This window comes from Mustela putorius, unplaced genomic scaffold (assembly GCF_011764305.1).
Source record: "Mustela putorius furo isolate JIRA1106 unplaced genomic scaffold, ASM1176430v1.1 tig00000873_pilon_pilon_pilon, whole genome shotgun sequence".
Lineage (NCBI taxonomy): Eukaryota > Metazoa > Chordata > Mammalia > Carnivora > Mustelidae > Mustela > Mustela putorius.
This window is the reverse complement of record NW_025421504.1, coordinates 5,761,905-5,779,198: the sequence shown is the minus strand read 5'-3', so window position 1 is coordinate 5,779,198 and position 17,294 is coordinate 5,761,905. Positions and strand designations below refer to the sequence as shown.

The window sequence follows — 17,294 nt, the reverse complement described above, 5'->3', positions numbered from 1 at the left end:
ATAGATTCCGAGGAAGGCCAGGGTTCCTCCCCTCATACTTCGTGAGGAGGGATGTGACGTGGAAAGGAAGATGGAGTGAAATAAGGAATATGCTTTCAGCTTCCATGTGTATTACATCAGCTGGTGGGAGGAGGAGCGCACGCGAGAGGACCAGGCTCCCGCCAAAGGCCCCATCCCAGCGCTCAGGGTCTAGCCATAGCCTCCCACCCCCAGAGCATGGAGAGGTCTCTGGGCAGAAGGTGCTGGAAGTGCAGGGTGGCCACTGCTGCCTTTCCTGCAGGCTGGACCACAAAGGAAAACCACCTTCTGACCGCTTGGCTGCATCCCCACAGGCCAAGTCCTGCCTTCTCCCCGAGAAAGCGCTTGCCCTTCGAGTGACGGCCGAACTGGCTGGCAGGCAGGCGCGGGCAGCAGCTCTCAGTGCAAGAGATGGCAGAGGCGTCCGCCTTCCTTCGGGGGGCCGCCCTTCCTCCCCTCGGGTGCTAGCTGTCCACCTTCTTCATGTGGTGGAAGAGGTTACAGAAGAGCTCATACCAGAAGAACACGAAGCCGGTGGAGAGAGCAGCCTTCAGCAGGCTGGGGGACAGGCCCTTGAAGAGGCCCGTGGGGCCTTCCTCTCGTAGCACCTGCTGGGCACAATCCAGGAGGCCCCTATAGCTTCGAACCTGGGCAGAAGTGGAGGACAGAGGAAGTGATTAACACACGGATGCTGACTCTGTCCTTCTGTCTGTCCGGCACCTGGCACCTCACGGCTCCTAGTCAACACTTGCTGGACAAAGCAATGAAGGCTAAAAGGGCAGAGCAGTTAACCTTTGCTTTCTCTTCCAAGCAGACCGGTAATTCGGACTTAACAGAGGCAGCGCCTGGAAATCAGCACCGGACAGAGCTCCTACCGACTGGGCCTCTGAAGGACCCTTTCCCCATCCCACCAGGCCCCCTTGGGCAGTGGATCTGAACCTGGCCCTCGTGAGCTCTGGCTTCCGGTCTGGCCTTCTCAGTTGGCCACACACTGCGGCCAGACACACGTCTCCAGGACTCAACTCCCCTCAAGCACCTCTCTCGCCACATCTCCACTAACTCCCCGTTGTGATGACAATGACGTTGTAAAGAATCAAGGGGCACCTGGCTGGCTCAGTTGGTAGAACGTGGGACTCTTGATCTTGGGTCATGATTTCAAGTCCCACACTGGGCATAGAGCTTACTTAAAAAAAAAAAGAAGAGAGGGAAGAAAAAAGAATCAAATCCAAGCTCCAAAGCCAGGTGTTCAAGGGGTTGCTCCATTTGGCCTCAACTTCCCTCCCTGATCTTCCGTCATCCCCCAGCGGTCCTCCCACCAAACAGGCTACAGTCTGTTAGGAGCACAGCTCTCTCCTCGGTCCTGGGCTCCCACCAACTGTCTCTGTGCAAACCTAAACCACTCCTTCCAGACAAGTTCCCAAGTGGAAAAAGGAGATTATAAAACCTTGTATTGCACCTGGCGTTAAAACATGTGTGTGTGTGTGTGTGTGTTGATGCAAAGAAACAATAGGACAGCCAAAGCTTCCGTGTCATTATCTCCGGGTGGGTGGTACTGGGAGCTCCATTATCAGTTTTATCTTTTTTATCAGTTTTACCTATCTCGGGACTTCTCTGAATTTCCGACACAGATGTATTACAACTAACTCAACACTTTCCCTTCCCCCAAGGAAGGAGTGTTCCCTCCCTCCCAACTCTCAGTCCAGTGCACTCTTCTTTTCTGACCTGTCAGACATGTTCCCTCCTGCGTGGGAGGGAACATGCCTGTTTCACCCCTTGCCCCACCCCCAGCCCACCACTGCATGGCGCCCCAAAGCAGCCGTGAAAATCCGGTTGAGACTAAGAAACAGTTGAGACTATAAACAGTACGACATCACCCACGATGGGGGCTTCTGCGAATGACAAAGCCTTCTAGTGCCTTTAAAATAGAACTTAGTGGATCAGGTTCCATTCACCCCTCTCCAGGAACCCCTACAGCATACACGAAACAACCCCACACACCGGTGGGAGTCTCCTCCGTGTTCTTTAGTATTCTGGGGACCCATCTCGTCTTAAGGTTTTATTCATTTGAGAGAGAGAGAGAGAGAGAAAACACACTTGAGCTCAAGGGCAGGGGAGGAGCAGAGGGAGAGGGACAGACAGACTCCTCCAAGCACACAGCCCAATGTGGGGTTTGACCCACGACCCCGGTATCACAGCCTGAGCCGAAACCAGGAGTCAGACGCTCAAACAACTGTGCCAACCAGGCGCCCCGGGGACCTTTCTCATGTGATCATATTCTTTGTCCCAAACTGAACTGAACATATTTTTTCTCTTTTTCACTTGAAGTGGGCTCCCCGCTGGGTGTTCAACACACGGCTGAACTCACGACCCCAAGATCAAGACCAGAGCTGAGCTAGAGTCAGACACTTAACCTACGGAGCCCCCAGGCGCCCTGAACTGAACACTTTTTAAGAGCGAACCCCGACCCCTCCTTCTCCTGGATCACCCCACGGCATCCCACATGCACAGGGCGGTGCGTGGATTCTCCCCTGTGTTTGGGGATCCCCAGGGACAGGCTGCAGGGGCTAATGCTGAGCACTGGGCAGGTGAGGGGCAAGGCTCAAAGCCCCTGCAGGGGGACAGCTCACCTGGCCGAAGGTGGCTCGCGCCTGCTCAAAGCCTCCAACCTGCAGCCGTTTCTTGAAGAGGTCCAGGGGGTACGTGAGGGTCTTGCTGATGACGCCAGCTCCGCTGCCACACAGCAGGTTTTTGAGGTTCTCTGAACCAAAGTGGGGTGGAGGGGGGAACGTGAGGGAAGTGCCATCGGGGAAAGACATGTTCAAGGTCAAGAGCTCTAAGCCTGCACCACGAAACTAAGAGCCACCAGCCTCCTGAATCTGTGAGAACCAAACCCGGCCACTCTGGGCCCGGATGGCAGGATGGCAGTAAGGCAGGAACGGAAGTGGGAGCCTGCAGGCTGGGCGGTGTGACTCGGTTCAGGGCTTGGGAAGAAATAAATGTCCTCGGTACCACTGCTGGGGTGGCAACGAGCTGAAAGAAAGGTCTGCCAGCGGCTGGCTCGGTTGGTTTGGTCAACAGCGCGACAGAGCAGGGTTCAGAGGATGGGGACGTCGTTGCCTCTGACAGGAGAGCCTTAGCCCCTCCAGGGATGAGAAGGAGGTGCCCTGGCTCAGGGGAGGGGACAGCAGAGACCGGGTTTCCCTTCCATGAGGGCTGTCTCACCGTTCTTCCTTCCCTCGGCGGGCAAGACCCACTCGTGCAGGTGCTTCAAGGCGTTGTAAAAGGAGAACTGGAACCCAGCGTAGGGGAAGATGGCAATCAAGGTGGGGTTCAAGCCTTTGTAGAAAACCAAAGGGCCCTCGGTCCGGTACATGGTCACCACGGCGTCTCGCAGGGTCTTATACACCTGGACAGCACACAGGCAGCTCGAGTGAGGGCACGCAGGCCATCTGGCCCTAGAACACAGCCCGTCATGCGCGCCTCCCCTCGGCTAAAATCCCAGCTGCCAGAAGCATGACTTTTCTGGGGGCACAAAGAAAATGCTGAACAAAAGACCCAAGGTAAGGGCTTCCAGCAACCCCCCTTCTAGCTATTTACAATGCCAGTATGTTTGCACAAGTGCGCAACAGCGTGAGTCCGGCACTGCTGCCACCGCATCCCGCAGAACAACAGGGACACAAGGTCTGCCCCTGGGTGACGGGTCACATGCACGCTGACACACCCATTCCGAAGGACACAGAGCAGCCACTGAAACAGGATCACGCCATCTACACAACAGATTGGGCATAATCCCCCAAACGTATAGCTGAATGGGCACAGAGGAGGCTGAAGGGCGGGCTTAGGGCTCGTGGAAGAAAAAAGTCGGCAGGGATCACCCCCAGGGACACACGAGAAGTGAGGAAGGGCCACCGTGACCTCCACAGAGGGAGGGCAGGGAAGAGGGAGACCAACTCTCACCATTTTACACTTCTGGGATTTTCTGCCGTGTGCGTGTATTTAACCTTTTGTAACCTGTCAACAGGCAATCTCCATGCGGGACACCACAGGGCACGGATTTTTCTCAGCACCTTCCATCCCACACTTTGTTTCAGGGGACCAGAGGGGCTCTGCGTGTGGCGATGAGGGAGGTTCTCTGCACCGAGAAGGGAGGACCCTGGCTGCCTCCGCACCTCCTGGCTCCCAGCCGCGGGCAGCCACACTGAAGGATTTCACCCTGGAGACGTCCCAGAAAGGGCCCGGACTCAGAGAAAGGCCACGGGGCAACGAGCCCGCCCTGTACCCACAGCCCCGCTCTGCCTCTCTGTGCGCCCTTTAACACCAGGCTGGCAGCCAAGGGTCACCAGACATCTGAGGAAGGGCTTCATGAAAGAAGGGAGACCGGGCACCTGCCTGGCCCGGCCGGTCGAGCACAGCACTGCTGGTCTCGGGGTCTTCAGTCTGAGCTCCGCGGTGGTTACAAAAGACCAAAACCCAAAAATCCTGAGACCAAAATGATCAGTGTGGGGGAGAGAAGGGCACAGAGACCGTGTGGAAGGAAGAGACCGCGCAGACAGAAGGAGGAAACTAAAGGAAACAGAGGCCAACCACAAAACTGGAATTAACATTCTCAGGCCACAAAGAAGGCATCACCTCCGTGATAAAAGGAAAGGGTCTGTTTAAAAATGAGGTAAGAGGGCACCTGGGTGGCTCAGTTGGTTGGGCGACTGACTGCCTTTAGCTCAGGTCATGGTCCCGGAGTTCCCGGATCGAGTCCCGCATCGGGCTTCCAGCTCCGTGGGGAGTCTGTTTCTCTCTCTGACCTTCTCCCCTCTCATGTTCTCCCGCACTAGCTCTCTCAAATAAATAAATAAAATCTTTAAAAATAAATAAATGAAAAAAAATTAAAAAGAGGTAAGATTCAGAGAACAAGAGAAACTCTTGAGGGAAAAAAATCTTTGTGAGTTTGAATTAGGCAGATTTCTTTTTCTTTATTTTTAAGATTTTATTTATTTATTTGAAAGACAGAGAGAGTGAGAAAGAGTGGGAGGGAGAGGGAGAGAGAAACTGAAGCTGATCCACGCTGAGCACAGAGCCCATGTGGGGTTCAATCCCATGACTTCGAGATCATGACCTGACGTGACACCAAGAGTTGGACACTTAACCCACTGAGCCACACAGGCACAGAGATTTCTTAGATAAAAAACCCGAAAGCATGGGATGCCTGGGTGACTCTGTTGGTTGGACGACTGCCTTCGGCTCAGGTCATGATCCCCGAGTCCCGGGATCAAGTCCCGTGTCGGGCTCCCAGCTCCATGGGGAGTCTGCTTCACCCTCTGACCTTCTCCTCGCTCATGTGCTCTCTCACTGTCTCTCTCTCAAATAAATAAAATCTTAAAAAAAAAAAAAAAAAACCCGAAAGCAAAATGCATAAAAGGACAAATTGATAGGTTAAGACTTTACTGGGGCTCTTGGCTGGTTCAGTCGGTTAAATGCCTGCCTTTAGCTCAGGTCATGATCCCAGGGTCCTGGGACCGAGCCCGGCATCGGGCTCCCTGCTCAGTGCAGAGTCTGCTTCTCCCGCCCTCTGCCTGCCACTCCCTGACAAATAAATAAATAAAATCTTGTAAAAAATTAAAAACATCTGCTCTTCAAAAAACAGGCTATGAGGACGTGAAGGCAGCCATAGCCAGGGACACAGAAAAAAATATGTAAAACAAAAACAACAAACCACCAAAATGGGAAAACAATTTGAACAGATTGCTTTGGCCAAGAAGGTACTCAGAGGGCAAATAAACACATAAAAAGACATTCAACATCTCCGTGGTAAAACCACAATGAGATACCACTATTCACATCTAGCAGAGTGGCTAAGATTTAAAAGAATAAAAATAGGAGCTCCTGGCTGGCTGAGTCAGTTGAGCGCCCAACTCTTGGTTTTGGCTCAGGTCATGACTTTAGGGTCGTGAGAGTGAGCCCCGAGTCAGGCTCCTTGCTAGCGGAGAGTCTGCTCGAGACTCTTTCCCTCTGCCCCTCGCCCTGCTCACAGGCATACTGGTTGTCTGCTTCAAGTAAATAAGTAAATCTTTAAAAAAGAATAAAATTCTGGATGGAACTAGAGGTATCATGCTAAGTGAAATAAGTCCATCAGAGAAAGACAATTATCAAATGATCTCACTGATAGGTGGAAATTAAGAAACAAGGTAGAGGATCATAGGGGAAGAGAGGAAGAAAAATGAAACAAGACGAAACCAGAGAGGGAGACAAACCATAAGAGACTCAATCCTAGGAAACAAACTGAGGGTTGCTGGAGGGAAGGGGGGTGCAGGGATGGGGTAACTGGGTGACAGGACATTGGGGAGGGCCTATTGTAATGAGCCTGGGTATTATATAAGACTGATGAAACACAGACCTGTGCCCCAAGACAAATAATACATTATGTTAATTAATTGAATTTAAATTTTAAAAAATAAAATTTTAAAAATTTTAAAAAGAATAAAATAAAAGGGTGCCTGGGTGGCTCAGTGGTTTAAGCCACTGCCTTTGGCTCAGGTCATGATAGAGTCCTGGGATCGAGCCCTGCATCGGGCTCTCTGCTCAGCAGGGAGCCTGCTTCCCTCTCCCTCTCTCTGCCTGCCTCTCTGCCTTGTGATCTCTGTCAAATAAATACAAATCTTTAAAAAATTGAAAAAAAAAAAAAAGTTCACAAAATAATCTGTTGTGGGTTTTTGTTTGTTTTGTTTTAAAGATTTTATTTATTCATTTGAAAGGGAGAGAGACAGAGAGAGCACAAGCATGGGGAGAGGCAGAGACAGAGGGACAAGCAGACTCCCCGCTGAGCTGGGAGCCCGCCGTGAGGCTTGATCCCAGGACCTAGAGATCATGACCTGAGCTGAAGACAGATGTTTAACCCTCTGAGCCAGGTGCCGTGTGTGTGTGTAAGATTTCATTTATTTATCTGACAGAGAGAGACACAGCGGGAGAGGGAACACAAGCAGGGGGAGTGGGAGAGGGAGAAGCAGGCTTCCCGCTGAGCAGGGAGCCTGATGTGAGGCTCCTGGGATCATGACCTGAGCCAAAGGTAAATGTCTAAGAATGAAGCCACCTGGACGCCCCTTACACAATAATCTGTATGTGAATGTTCATGGTGGTTTTACTCATAATCACCAAAAAACTGGAGAATATGCCTGACATCTTCCCACTAACAAACCATGGTAGGGCCATGTGACAGAATACTATGCAGCAAGGAAAAGGAACGGACCACTCACACACGTGGCACACATGAATCTCAAGGCCAGGTGCCAAGTGAAGGGCAAGGGTGCCTACTAGAACTACGTGAGACGTAATTCCCTGTGTGACACTCTGAAAAAGGGGAAACTTTAGACAGAAGACAGCCCAAGGCAATGGAGAGGGACTGACTAAAAAGGGGGGCAGGAAGACATTTTGGGGGTGACGGAACTTTTGTTTTCTATCTTGATTCTATTTTTTTTAAAGATTTATTTATTTATCTGACAGAGATCACAAGTAGGCAGAGAGGCAGGCAGAGAGAGAGGGGGAAGTAGGCTCCCTGCTGAGCAGAGAGCCTGATGTGGGGCTCGATCCCAGGACCCTGGGATCATGACCTGAGCTAAAGGCAGAGGCTTTAACCCACTGAGCCACCCAGGCGCCCCTATATCTTGATTCTAATAGTGGTTATGTGACTGTATGCACTCACCGAAAGTCACAAAGGGGTGCCTGGGGGGCTCAGTTGGTCAAGCGTCTGACTTGTGCTTGGGTCATGATCTCGAGGCCCTGGGATGGAGCCCCACGTTGGGCTCCACCCTCAGGAGGGCCAGCTTGTCCCTCTACCCTTTCCCCCACCCCTACTTGTGCTCTCTTTCTTTCTCAAATAAATAAAACCTTAAAAAAAAAAAAAGTCAGACAGCTCTATACTAAAAAGAGTGAATTTTACTGTATGTAAGGTATGCTTCAATAAACTGGACTAAATCAAACCAAAGAGCTTTTGGGAACTAACATGCATCAGCAAACATTTTCTAAATTCAGTAGAGGCCCCAAATAATAGAGGCAAGGAAACCTCCCAGAAAGTAGGACAGAAAAACAGAGAGTTAAACAATAGTAGGGAAAAGATAAGTCAACCAGAGAATAGACCCAGGATGTCCAATACCCAACTGACATGAATTACTGGAGAAAGAAAAGGGAAAAACAACAACAACATAAAGTAGCAATTGTGAATAACCATTCATGACCATTTTATGGGCAGGAGTAACAGGAGTGTCCAGACTAAAGGGTCGAGAAGTGTCCATCACAATGAATGAAAGAGACAAGGACCAGTGCACACCATTGGTAAATCTCTAGAATGCCAAAAATCAAGAGGGGATCCTGAAAGTTCCCAAGGCAGGAACGGTGATAGTTTCATATAAAGGATCATTAATCCGAGTGGTTCTGGACTTCTCTACAGCAACACTGAGGGCTACCTAGAATCCTATGCCCAAATCATGAGTCAAATAAAGGCATTTTCTACCAAGGCTTCTCTAAAGAAGCTGTATCTCCAACATATCTCCACCAAAATGGGGGATTAATCAAGAAAGAGAAGACAGGGGACCCAATGTCCTAACAAAACGCTGCTAATAGTCCTGAAGCAAAGAGTCCATACTGAAGCCAGAGAGTGAAGGCTGCCAGAGTTGGAGGCTCTAGGAGAGGCTCCCTGATGATGTGGGACGGATGACTATAGGCTGACCCTATCAAGATTGTTTGAGAGCGCCTGGGTGGCTCAGTGGGTTAAGCCCCTGCCTTCGGCTCAGGTCATGATCTCAGGGTCCTGGAATATTTTATTTAAAATATTTTATTTTATATCATAAAATATTTTAATATTTAATATTTTATATTTTATATATAAATATTTCATTTAAAAATAAATAGATAAATAAATAAATAAAATACAAGGCAACCACTAACTTCAGGCAAGACAAAGGTATACAAGAAAATGTAATCATAATGTATTTCAAGGCTCAGCAGTAATATTTATATAATCATAACAGCACAGACACTTGGTACTAATTTAGCCAAAATCTATAAATCAGTTATACTGAAATTAAAGGAGGTGCAAGCACACGAGGGTGGTGGTACAAGAGATAAACTCTTACCTCCCACAGTAGCCATCAAAAGCTAATGCCTATAATTTAAAAAATTAGTAAGAAATACAAAGAGAAAACACTAGTAGTAAAAGAGTATTACTAAGAATTAGGAAGTAAAATAATGAGAAAAGAACCACAAGTATGAAATGTGGTTGCAGGGGCACCTGGGTGGTCAGTGGGTTAAGCCTCTGCCTCTGGCTCAGGTCATGATCTCAGGGTCCTGGGATTGAGTCCCGCATCCGGCTCTCTACTCAGCGGGAAGCCCGCTTCCCCTCATGCCCGCCTGTCTCTCTGCCTACTTGTGATCTCTGTCAAATAAATAAATAAAATCTTTAAAAAATAAAAACAAAAAATATATATATAAAAATAAAATTAAAATAAAAGTGGTTGCCTCTGGGGACTGGAATCAGGGGGTGGCTGGTAGTGTTTGTTATAATTCATGCAGAACCACCTGTCTTTTTTTTTTTTTTTTAAGATTTATTTATTTATTTATTTATTTATTTATTTATCAGAGAGAGAGAGAGGGAGAGAGCGAGCACAGGCAGACAGAATGGCAGGCAGAAGCAGAGGCAGAGGCAGAAGCAGGCTCCCCGCCGAGCAAGGAGCCCAATGCAGGACTCAATCCCAGGACGCCGGGACCATGACCTGAGTCGAAGGCAGCTGCTTAACCAACTGAGCCACCCAGGCATCCCCCACCTGTCTTTTTAACCTCTATACACCATATAGATCACTGATTTAAAAACGTTTTAGGGAGGCGTTAGGCTGCTTCAGGATGAAGCTGAACATCTCTTTCCCAGCTACTGGCTGCCAGAAACTCATTGAAGTGTACGATGAATGCAAACTTCGTACCTTTTATGAGAAGCGTATGGCCACAGAAGTTGCTGCGGACGCCCTCGGTGAAGAATGGAAGGGTTATGTGGTCCGAATCAGTGGTGGCAATGACAAACAAGGCTTCCCCATGAAGCAGGGTGTCTTGACCCATGGCCGTGTCCGCCTGCTGCTGAGTAAGGGGCATTCCTGCTACAGACCAAGGAGGACGGGAGAGAGAAAGCGCAAATCTGTTCGGGGTTGCATCGTGGATGCCAATCTCAGTGTTCTCAACTTGGTCATTGTAAAGAAAGGGGAGAAGGATATTCCTGGACTCACTGATACTACTGTGCCTCGACGCCTGGGGCCCAAAAGGGCCAGCAGAATCCGCAAACTCTTCAATCTCTCTAAAGAAGATGATGTCCGCCAGTATGTTGTGAGAAAGCCCTTATACAAAGAAAGTAAGAAACATAGAACCAAAGCGCCCAAGATACAGCGTCTTGTTACTCCACATGTCCTCCAACACAAACATCGGCGTACTGCTCTGAAGAAACAGCGCACTAAGAAAAACAAGGAAGAGACTACAGAATCTGCTAAACTTTTGGCCAAGAGAATGAAGGAAGCCAAAGAAAAAGGCCAGGAACAGATTGCCAAAAGACGGAGCCTGTCCTCTGAGAGCTTCTACCTCTAAGTCTGAGTCCAGTCAAAAATGAGATTTTCTAAGAGTGACAAATAAATAAGATCAGACATTAAAAAAAAAGTTTTAAAGATTTTATTTATTTATTTGTCTATTTAGAGAGAGCATGCACACAAGCAGGGGGAGGGGCAGAGGGAACGGGAGAGAGGATCTCAAGCAGCCTCCATGCTGAGCAGGGAACCCTGATGCAGGACTCGTTGTCACAACCCTGAGATCATGACCTGAGCCTAAAGCAAGAGCCGGATGGATGCTCAACCAACGGAGTGACCAGGCACTCCTGATTAAGAAACATTTTAAATATTTTACTTATTTATTTGAGAGACAGAGATTGCAACAGAGATAGAGAGAGGGAGTGAGCATGAGTGGAGAGAAGAAGGAAAAGCAGGCTCCCCGCTGAGAGCAGGGAGCATGACGCAGGGATCCATCCCAGGACCCCAGGATCATGACCTCAGCCGAAGGCAGAAGCTTAACTAGCTGAGCCACCCAGGTACCGCTAAGACGCATTTTAAAGGTGAGGACTGACACCACGGCTGCTGCTGTTCTACGGAAGTTGGGAGGTTCTACAGCTTTTAAACAGATCTCTTCCATTCACTTTTGCACACAACTTGCTGATCATTCCAGAATCTAGAATCCCTATCTCAATCACCTCAGCCAGAGGGCTAATGAGTTTATTCTCTTTTCTCAGACCTTTTCCTTCTTACAGACCTCTTTTCATTTGACAGACAGATCACAAGCAGGCAGAGGCAGGCAGAGAAGAGGAGGAAGCAGGCTCCCTGCTGAGCAGAGAGCCCGACATGGGGCTCGATCCCAGGACCCCAGGATCATGACCTGAGCCAAAGGCAGAGGCTTAACCCACTGAGCCACCCAGGCACTCCACAGACCTCTTTTCAAAATGTATTACTGAAGTATAATTGACATAAAATGTTCTATTAGTTTCAGGTGTACCTTCTCATAGATTTTCTTTCTTTCTTTTTTTTTTTTTTAAAGGATTTTATTTATTTATTTGACAGACAGAGATCACAAGTAGGCAGCAAGGCAGGGAGAGAGAGAGAGGAGGAAGCAGGCTCCCCGCTGAGCAGAGAGCCCGATGTGGGGCTCGATCCCAGGACCCTGGGATCATGACCCGAGCCGAAGGCAGAGGCTACAGGCTGGGAAGTCATGGAAGAGGGCGCCGGCACCCCAGAGCAGAGAAGCCAGCGGAGGGCCACCACTTATTTTTTTCATCCCAGCAGCCACCACTTTGCTGGCGGCTGTCTGTCTTCTCCAACTACAGACATGCTTCTCCTCCAGCTCTCTGCTCAGTGGCTAGGGCCCCTCATCGCATTTCCCCACCAGGAGAAAGCTCTATTTCTGGCTAACGGGGCATTCAGAAGGACCGAGCTCTGGTGCCCCATTCGTTTGCTTGCACACTGTTCCTAAGACGCTTTGCCCTTCTAAACCAAAAAAGCCATTAGGGCGGCTCCTAAACAAAAGGGCTCCACCAGCCCAGGATCTCCACCCCGGGCAATGGACCTGAACCAGAACCACAGTCATTCTAAAACACGTCAAATTCTTAAGCAGTGCCATTTCCCACCCAAATACCCTGAAGCAGAAGGGAGGTGGAAAAATCACTCTTCCTTGGTTAAGCATACACGTGCGTGCTCTCTTACACACACACACACACACACACACACACACACACACACACAGGCATCTGCACTGCTATTCTTATGTGTGTCCAGGAAACAAAGATTGCGATGGGAGGTCTATTTCAGGATTGAATCCCTCCCTTCCACTCAGTAAGTTCTTCCCGGAATCGGACTCAATCATCCCATTTTCTCCATCCAGGCTTTGTGCGAACCAAAACCACTCTCACAATAATCCAGAAATAGGATTTCAAGTCTCAGTCTCCCGGACGCCTCTCTGTCCAGCCTACTGCTCCTGACTTGCTCTGTTTCCCACCTGTAGGCTCCGTCCCCGGCGTGAGGCTGCGAGCGCCCGGCATGGTGTTCAGCACGGTCGTGGGTCTTACAGACAGACCAACGCAGGGGCTGCACACCCTGGCAAGCCTGGGGGTTCTGTTCCCTCTAAGGAAAAGAGCTGTGAGTGCTAGAATGCCTGTTGCATGGGCGCCCCCGCTCCAGCCCAGCCACTCACCTTGGGCTCACCCTGAGCGGCAAAGCGAGTGCGCAGCACGTCCACGGGCTGCACGGCCAGGGTGGCGGCGCTGGCAGACAGGCCGCCACACACAAAGTGCACGGAGAAGTCGCGGGCATCGTACGTGGTGGCTCTGTGCACCAGCTCGGTCAGCAGCTCGAACGACAGAAACTACAAGAGCAACGTGACAAAGTCATTGACAAACAGTCCCCCAGGCCCACTGAGGGCCTGTCAGGACAGTCTCCTGGGGCAACGCCTAATTGATATTCAGTTTGGGCTAAGTCCCCGCGGTGGGGGGAACTTATGGAAGAAAACGCCCGTATGGTACAGCTTGGTCTGACGCGGTCTTCAATTTCAGACTTCAAACTTCACGTAGTGACCCCGTTAAGACAGGCAGAAGTGTGGAGACCGCCTCCTGCTGCCCCAGCCAGGCAGGGCCCCTGCAGGCCTCACCTTCCCAATGATCCTCTGTTGAGCAACACGACCCCGGGGCCCTGGCACGTTCCCCTGCCACCTACTTGGACAGCTCCATAGCCTATAGAGAGAAGCTGCGCTGGGACGTGTCCTTTCCAGAATGCTGTGGGGCCTTCCTCCTGCAAAATCTGTCTCCCAGCCTGTAGGATCCCATGGTATTTTGCACCGGGGTCACTGCGAGACAGGCGCTCAATCTGGAGCTGGGAATCAGAATCGAAAAGGTCAGATGACAGGGCAGTGTGGGGTGAGACGGAGAAATTTTGGAAAATGTAACAAAGGCAGCGAAGCTCTTCCTCTTGACGAAATTCCAAACTCTGGAAACTGCTTTGACAAGAAAGAGAGAACTGGTCCTCCAGCCCATTACATGGGGGAAAAAAGGAGGAAAGGATACCTGGAAACGGATCTTGATGACATCCAAGGGGCTGATCATCACCCGAGTGACAAGTCCAGACACAGACCCGGCCACCGCCACCTCAAAACTGGAGATATTCCTGCCATCAGCTTTGGGGTCATAGCCAACCATCCCTGCCTCTGGCCCATACAACGTCCATCAGTTCCAATCTAAAAGCAAGAGACACGGAGTAAACACCAGAGCAAGTTCTTAGGGTCTCTGCCCACAAGCCACCTCCTCAGAGCAGCCCTCCCTGACCATCGCATCTTGCCCTGCTTTATTCTTCTGCACAGCATTAATATACTGGACATTTATTCTGGACATCTGTTTCTTACCACCTGCGCCCACTAGAATGCGAACCTATGAAAACATGGCCTTGCTCTCCCTTGCCCATCTCTGTATTTCCAGTGCCTGGAACACAGCCCAGCACCGTGAGTGCTCCTATCTGTTGACTGAATAAACCGACAGGGGTGGTAGGAAATCATTCACTTCCAGAGATCAGCTCGCTTTCCAAGACACCTGGCTTTATGGCCAGAGGGAAAGTCCCTGCCTGAGCCTGAGCCAGGGGGCAGAGCCCACTGCAGCTGAGCACCGTGGCAGACGTCCGACATGCAGGCCCAAGAGCACTGTGCGGGATTCCCCAATAAGCCCACGTGATCCAGAGAAACCCAGTAACTCCTGAGACCTCCTGCATACCGCCCTGCCCCCCGCCCCGCCACTGTCTGCACACCGCAGGCCAGCTGCAGCAATGCAGCCATGCTTGGCTTTGAAATGATGTTCCTCGGCCCACTTGATCCCCGTTGACCTCTTCAACCTCCCCCTGGACCTCTCTTCAGCCACTTCAATAGGGTGGGCTCTGCTCCTGACCAGTTTCTAGAAAGCACTGTTTGGGTTCCTATCTGCCAATCTTGCCTCTGCACCTACTGTTCCCCATGTCTGAAACACAGCAGCTCACCCCATCCCCCTGCCCCATATATCTCCCCTCACTCTTCCCCAGATGAGCCCCTCCCATGCACCACGGCTCAGCTCAGGAGCACCGCCCCCCCCAATCCAGGGGTCGTCCTCATGTCCTCTTTAGCATTCACAGCATTTGCTCCTGTTTGAGAAGCGCTCTTCTAAATTCATCTTTTTTTTTTTTTAATTTTATTTATTTATTTGGCAGAGAGAGATCACAGGCAGGCAGAGAGGCAGGCAGAGAGGAGGGAGAAGCCGGCTGCTCGCTGAGCAGAGAGCCCGGTGCAGGGCTTGATCCCAGGACCCTGAGATCGCCACCCAAGTGGAAGGCAGAAGCTTCAACCCACTGAGCCACCCAAGCTCCCCGAGAACCGTTGTTCTACAGAAACACTCCCATGGGTGTGTAAAATGTCATGAATTACGTCACTGTTTGTAAAACTGAGTAACACACAAATGCTTATCAACAGAGGGTTGGGATAAATACAGTAAGTCACATCCACGCAATCCTCTGTAGCCATGAAGAACGAGCTAGAGAGACACACACACTGAAAAGATGACCGCAATACACTGAAACGTGCGAAAAACGTTTCAGAACAGTATGTCTACTATAACCCCATTGCAAATGAAAACCAGCAAGACCTATGTACACTCCCTACAGGAGTAGAAAGCACAGGGAAAAACTCTGTATCAACACACACACGGACAGGTTGGGAAGATCACCTCTGGGGGAAGGGTTGGCAAAGGAAGAGAGAAAACACATCTCTCCCTTTCCTTTTTTTTTTTTTTTTAAAGATTTTATTTATTTATCAGAGAGAGAGAGAGAGAGCGAGCACAGGCAGACAGAATGGCAGGCAGAGGCAGAGGGAGAAGCAGGCTTCCTGATGAGCAAGGAGCCCGATGTGGGACTCGATCCCAAGACGCTGGGATCATGACCTGAGCCGAAGGCAGCTGCTTAACCAACTGAGCCACCCAGGAGTCCCTCTCCCTTTCCTTACACAATTCTATATCCTATGAATCTGTTATGCCCCATCCCACCCCCCCCAAGACAATTAAAACTAAATATAAAATGAGTTTAGAAGGGGCTGCACAGCTAACCTAGTTCTTGAATACCAACAGTAACAGTCAAGTCAGTGTCCACACAGGGCCGAGTGGATTCTTTTTTGCCTCTGAAACGGTCTGCTCCACTCCCTCAGCCCCAAATCTGCTTTCGTGTATGAAAGTAGTGCCCCAACCCATCCTTAACATTAACATGGCATTTCTACGTGGCACTTGCAGCAAAGCATTCTAAGATAATATATTTTTTTAAAAGTCTAAGGGTGGGGTGCCTGGGTGGCTGACCAGCCGACTCTTGATTTCAGCTCAGGTCCTGATCTCATCAGGGTCGTGAAATCGAGCCCCACAACCCGCTTAGGCTACTCTCTTTCCCGAGTCCTCCAGGCTATCGCTAAACTCCCCCAGTACCCAGGGACGCTTATTTAACCTGGGTTCTCCTCTCTCGCTTCTGGATAATGAGAATGATGTCTGCCCTACCTAGCCCAGACTGCTGGGACGATCATGCAAGACACCATATGCGGTAAGCTTTGTAAAAAAGGTAAAAGTCTAAAACAAGCGAAAGGGCTGGTTAAATATAGTTGCAGTTACTTTACTTTTTCCACTTGCTCAAATTTCCTTCTTGTACCGGTAAGCCTTGATATTTACCTAAGGAGACAAAATAAATATGAAGTACGACTGCATATGCGTGATATACAGAACAGAGCACGGAGAGACGGGGTCCCGGGAGTGAGCGGCAGGGGGCGGGGGGCGGGACAGAGAGCGCCTCCGCCATGCCCCTCCTCGTACTGCGGAAGCCCCGGGCGCTGGGCTACGAACGGTGAGCTCGCGTGCCCGTGTGCCCATAAGTTCAGCGAGGGGTCCCCAGAGCCGTCCCCGCGTGTGGACACACGTGTCCAGCTGTGCCTCGGGGCGTTTTCGCCCCAAGTCCGAGAAGACGCCGGCGAAGCACGCACCCACGTGTACGGGCGTCCCGCATGTGTGCGAGCTTTTGGCCCCTGCGTCCCTGAAGATGCTTCTCAGGTCAGGCATGACACGTGCGCGTACAGGCCCTGCCCCCACGTGAGTGCCGGCGCCTGGGTGTGACCCCCGAGTCCCCGAGAGCACGGCGAGGAAGGAGAGGGTAGAGGTCACTCACCCGGCACGAAGGGCGCGGCACAACTCCGCGCGCGCTTCTCTTCCTACCTCCTCACGCAGTCTCACAGCAAAACTAATTGAGCCTGGCAGTAACTGGCGGGCTTCCGGACCAATCACCGGGCAGCTTCCGACAGGGGCTGGACCAATAGTTGTATAGTAACAGATGGGCCCCACCTCTTGCAACGTATCACTGGGTAATGTAGTTCATGGCTAACGAGGCTGTCCCCGTTTGGGGGGCAGAGCCTTCTGGGAGGTGTAGTCTCACTACGCGCGCGTGCGCGAATGTTATTCACGCGGGGGAAGGTGGCGCTTCTTGAAGTACGGATGTGCCCTTGGGAGGTCGCAGCACTAAATGGCGTGTGGCTCCTATCGTCTTTCGAGCGGGGGCGAGGTTGGGTGCTCTGAATTTGACCCGCTTTCTTCAAAACCCTCGTTGTCCCGGAACCCCGATAATCTAAACTTGGGAAAGAGATGGCGGGAAGTTTAGCTAAGACCTGGAGGACTTGGGAAAGAGAGTAGG

At 50.6% G+C, this 17,294-nt stretch overlaps 2 protein-coding genes across 4 annotated transcripts; one reads left to right on the top strand and one right to left on the bottom strand.

Annotated features, from left to right (window-relative positions):
• Window positions 1-88: 88 nt before the first annotated feature.
• Window positions 89-16,917, bottom strand: SLC25A19 (solute carrier family 25 member 19). 3 transcript variants are annotated; one of them, XM_004748948.3, is made up of 8 exons: window positions 16,776-16,896; window positions 16,229-16,285; window positions 13,634-13,803; window positions 13,287-13,442; window positions 12,769-12,939; window positions 3,241-3,424; window positions 2,646-2,776; window positions 89-665 (listed from the first exon to the last, which is right to left on the bottom strand). In XM_004748948.3, exons 3-8 carry the CDS (start codon window positions 13,763-13,765, stop codon window positions 483-485), a joined length of 957 nt encoding a protein of 318 aa, XP_004749005.1. In that variant the 5' UTR covers window positions 13,766-13,803; window positions 16,229-16,285; window positions 16,776-16,896; the 3' UTR covers window positions 89-482. The 3 variants fall into 3 exon arrangements, with proteins under 3 accessions (XP_004749005.1, XP_004749004.1, XP_012909888.1); XM_004748947.3 differs by having other exon boundaries at window positions 16,234-16,285; window positions 16,776-16,895; XM_013054434.2 differs by lacking the exon at window positions 16,229-16,285 and having other exon boundaries at window positions 16,776-16,917.
• LOC106005486 (40S ribosomal protein S6-like) lies at window positions 9,884-10,695 on the top strand. The gene has a single exon (XM_045085929.1). It carries the CDS (start codon window positions 9,901-9,903, stop codon window positions 10,624-10,626), a length of 726 nt encoding a protein of 241 aa, XP_044941864.1. The 5' UTR covers window positions 9,884-9,900; the 3' UTR covers window positions 10,627-10,695.
• Window positions 16,918-17,294: the final 377 nt, after the last annotated feature.